The sequence below is a fragment of the Poecilia reticulata genome, linkage group LG17, assembly GCF_000633615.1.
Source record: "Poecilia reticulata strain Guanapo linkage group LG17, Guppy_female_1.0+MT, whole genome shotgun sequence".
In the NCBI taxonomy this organism is placed as follows: Eukaryota; Metazoa; Chordata; class Actinopteri; order Cyprinodontiformes; family Poeciliidae; genus Poecilia; species Poecilia reticulata.
The window spans coordinates 14263380-14267182 of NC_024347.1; the positions used below are offsets into that span (position 1 = coordinate 14263380).

Here is a 3803-nt window from a genome sequence, read left to right on the forward strand (position 1 = left end):
GAAGGTTTCTCTTTATAATTATTTCCCTGAGGGCAGGAGAGAGGACAGCTACACGTCACTGGTTTACAATAAGATAATGTGAAACAAGACAAGAAAAATCAGTGAAAAAGAAACATTTCAAGCTTAGAAAGACAAAAGAGAGGTCTGGTAATCTTAAAGAAGAGGAAGTTAACCAGAACGTTTAAAGAAGAACAGATCAAATATAGGGGAAAACAGTCAAGACAGGAGCAAACATTAAAGGTGGGAAATAACRATAGGYAAATTAAAGTGAATGGTGCTCATAATGTGTGAACACAGAGCAGAAAAGCTCCTCTCTACTGTAGTTTTTAAGACTTTCAGTAGTCGTTCCAAGTAACACGTTGAAATATCTCACGGTTAAATAACTTAAAAACAGGCAGCTCTTTACTCTAGCTTTGCATTTTAATTTAGCTTGTTTATGAGTATCYTGAGCCAGTCTATGTTTTAAAAGCCCCTAAATGATCCAACCTAACTCCCACWWATGCATATTYGAGCATATTTTCCCCTGCTTTGCATTTTTTCAGCACTGCTCTGCATGTGCTTGGCCAGAAAGTGGATCACGTTGAACCGTTACTGCAGAAATGCCCTTCCTCTTCAAAAGTCAGAAGTGCGCTTGTCTGCATAAAAAATTATCAGTCAGAATGTCTTTTTCTGAAAGCTGCTGTTTGACAGTATGACCCTTATCTGCTTCTAATTAATAATAACCTCATGACTCTGGTGTGAATAATGACTTCGTAAAGCAATGAACTGCTGAAGGGGGTCATACAGCATCTCTTAGAATCAATTTGAGAAATGAAAAATCTCTCCATCTAGTTGTGATTAAACTTTCATTAGGCTTATATGGGTGGGTGTCGCGGGGTTTATTGTAGACACTATATCGAGGCTGTGAATTGTGGGTTTTGTTTATGAGCTTGTAGTTGTAAATGAGCTCGTCCACCTGGGTGAGTCTTTACGGCGCCGGCTGAACGACCTTCTGCGCGCTTGCAACTGGCTCATGCACCTGTCGTGTCGTGCCGGAGTTGTGAAAGTCAAGAAATTTTGCTGTGAATAAATTACTATGGGTTTATGAGACTTGAACGATTTAAACGAAWCRTGCTCCACTTCTTTACCTTGCTTTCGACTTTGGGTCTCAATAACGCTTTTCCTGGTCAATAAATTCATGGAGGCAACAAAATAGAAAAGAGATTTACTGTGTCCTTCAATTATTTATGAGTGGGAAAGGTTTGATGGACAGTTTGCGAATTCCGACTTTTCATTCTTCATGGCTGAAAGGAGTTCAGAAAACCATGACCAAGCTCCTCGGCTGAGGTCTTCAAGCAAGGCAGCCTTCTTCTTCTTTGCTATTCAGAAATACTTCCTTTATTTGGATTAAAAAACGTTAYAGGTTTCATTTATGTGAGCTGTGATATTTTTTTTTCTATACTTATACCTCTCTGCTTGCGCACAGTTTATTCCTCCTCTTTCTCTACTCCCACTCGTTTTAATGCTATCCACACTGTCCCACATCGGCTTTTTATATATTAAGCTGCAATTTCAAATTTCACCTAATAACATCATACCTAACTTGGCCTGATCAGTATCAAGGTATCCAAAGGCTTTAGAAATATGCCAGAGAAAGCAAAGAATGCATGCTTCCCCCCATAAGCTTGACTATTGTGCATTCCTCACTTTAAACTTAATGCAAGCTGAGGCCTCATGCCAAAACCATTAAAACTACCAGACTAAATGAAGTTGTTGTTTTTTTTTTTGCTGCACACAGATTCTGTCACTGCTTTGTTACTGTGAAGGCGCCAGCAGAGACAAGAACAAGACTAAAGCTGCAGCTTAATGAATTCTGACACGTCTAACTTTTCTTTCGAAGGATGTCAAGTAGAAGAAATAATAGTACAGATATTTTGTTTTAATTTACATAAATGATGACTTTTGTCAGCTAAAAGAATTAAACAGAAATGTTTTGTTTTTTTWAATTAAAGTGTAGCCTAGATTTCACAATGCAATCTTGTGGACTATTTTCCAGAGACAATGTGGCTCTAATTCCCCTCTGATGATGACAGCGTTGCAAACTGCCAACAAGTACAGTTATTYCCGGAAAATTGTCATAATAAAACAAAGTTTATGTAGGCAAAAAGAAAGATAAAAATTAAACAGATATAAATATGAGGGCATGGTTACAAAGGCAATAACATAATCATGATGCAAACTGGTGAATGATTTTATGACTTCTATATATTTTAAAACTTTATTTCAGGGAACATAATTTAAAGAATAATGAGAGTTATTGGAGCTGTGAACTTTGTGGTGAACTAAGGATTTCATATGAACATTAATTAAATAATCTTAACCTGACTGGACTGAATTTAGACTAGTTCGTCACAAATGAGAAGGAAAGGAGGACATTTGGCACCCCAGATAGTGTAAAGCTGCTAAAATGAAATAGCAATAATTTTAATAATATTAAAAATATAATTAAGTTGTATGTACAGTCRTATRGCACCAGTGATTTTCATGTCTTGGGATCTTTCTACCAATAAAATAAATCTGTTCAAATTAAAGGCTGGATTCCTCTAGCTTCTCAGTGTAATATTATTTCACTGCAGTAAAATATGAATTTCACACATAATTTCCAGGGGGCATCAATAAATATGGACGACGCCGTGTTTAATAATGATTGTGCAGTGTAAGAGGAATTTTGAATAGAAATGAAAGTTGAGCAATTCAATAAAATTTGTATTTATAGTTGTCAGTTTAGCCCTTTATTAGCAGGCAGTGCAAGAGAAGAGAATCCCTTATAGAAAAGAAGCACAAAACTCAGCAGTAAATTAAATGCAAAACGTGCTGTACTTCTTCAAAGACAGTGRAGGGGAGGAGGGGGTACGTGTTGCAGAGCAACACAAAACCACATCTGAGAGGAGCCACTGAACTGAGCAGAGATAAAAGGCTTTGAATAAGCTCAGTATTTGCAGCAATGGAATATTAAAGCAGACGACGACCAKAACAATACGAAACATGTGTAAGTGAATAATTACGCGTGACAGCGACGGAGAAATTTGCACAATCCAACAGCCCGGCTGGAGCTTACCGAGCTGTAGAGCATGCCCTCGCCATTCATGGCGATGTAGAAGCCGCTCTTCACCCCTTGGATGGCCACCACTCTCAGACCCACGGGAATAAGATTAAACAGGGCTGCAGAGCGGAGCAGGTTGAAGCAGAGGCAGGGGGGCACAAAGAGGCAGAGACAAAGGAGACACATCAAATACAAAAAGGGACAGAACAGAACAATTGAGTTTGAACTTAACTCTTGACTGTACAAGCCKTGATCTGTGGTTTTTGGCTATCCGTCAGCAGAGGAGGGAACAGGACACGGATAATAGGGATGCTGTCACACTTTGCGGTGAAGTGTTGGTGGTAAATCAGAAATCTGAAGGTATGTGGTGACGGCTAACAAACATAAGGACATATACCGTACTACCACATATCCTTCCCATCAGATCTGGCTGGCTCATTTAAAYACTAGAGAGAGGTTTAGATTTTAAGAGCAGCAGCCATCTCACACAAATTTAGCACAAATGTGTAACAATGTGTAAAGTAAATTATTCTTTCACTGCAGCTGCGTAATTTCACGTAAGAAATTTTAGAACAATGTGTCCTTTAATTTGAGTACATTTATTCAGTAAGTAAAACCAAATGACCAGCGGTGGAAGATGCCTCTTGTGTAGCACCATCACAAACGTAAACATGTAGAACTTGCTAAGCTCCACTGACACTTCTGAAAGCTTAATTACACT

General features: G+C 38.4%; 1 protein-coding gene across 2 annotated transcripts in view; it reads right to left on the reverse strand.

Moving 5' to 3' along the window:
* The window catches only part of fgf12a (fibroblast growth factor 12a), a 28150-nt gene that overhangs the window by 8808 nt on the left and 15539 nt on the right, over positions 1 to 3803 (reverse strand). For both annotated transcript variants that reach the window (XM_008433806.2, XM_008433807.2), the window contains one exon: positions 3098 to 3201. In XM_008433806.2, the coding sequence (XP_008432028.1) occupies positions 3098 to 3201 (104 nt within the window). The remainder of the gene's footprint in view (positions 1 to 3097; positions 3202 to 3803) is intronic.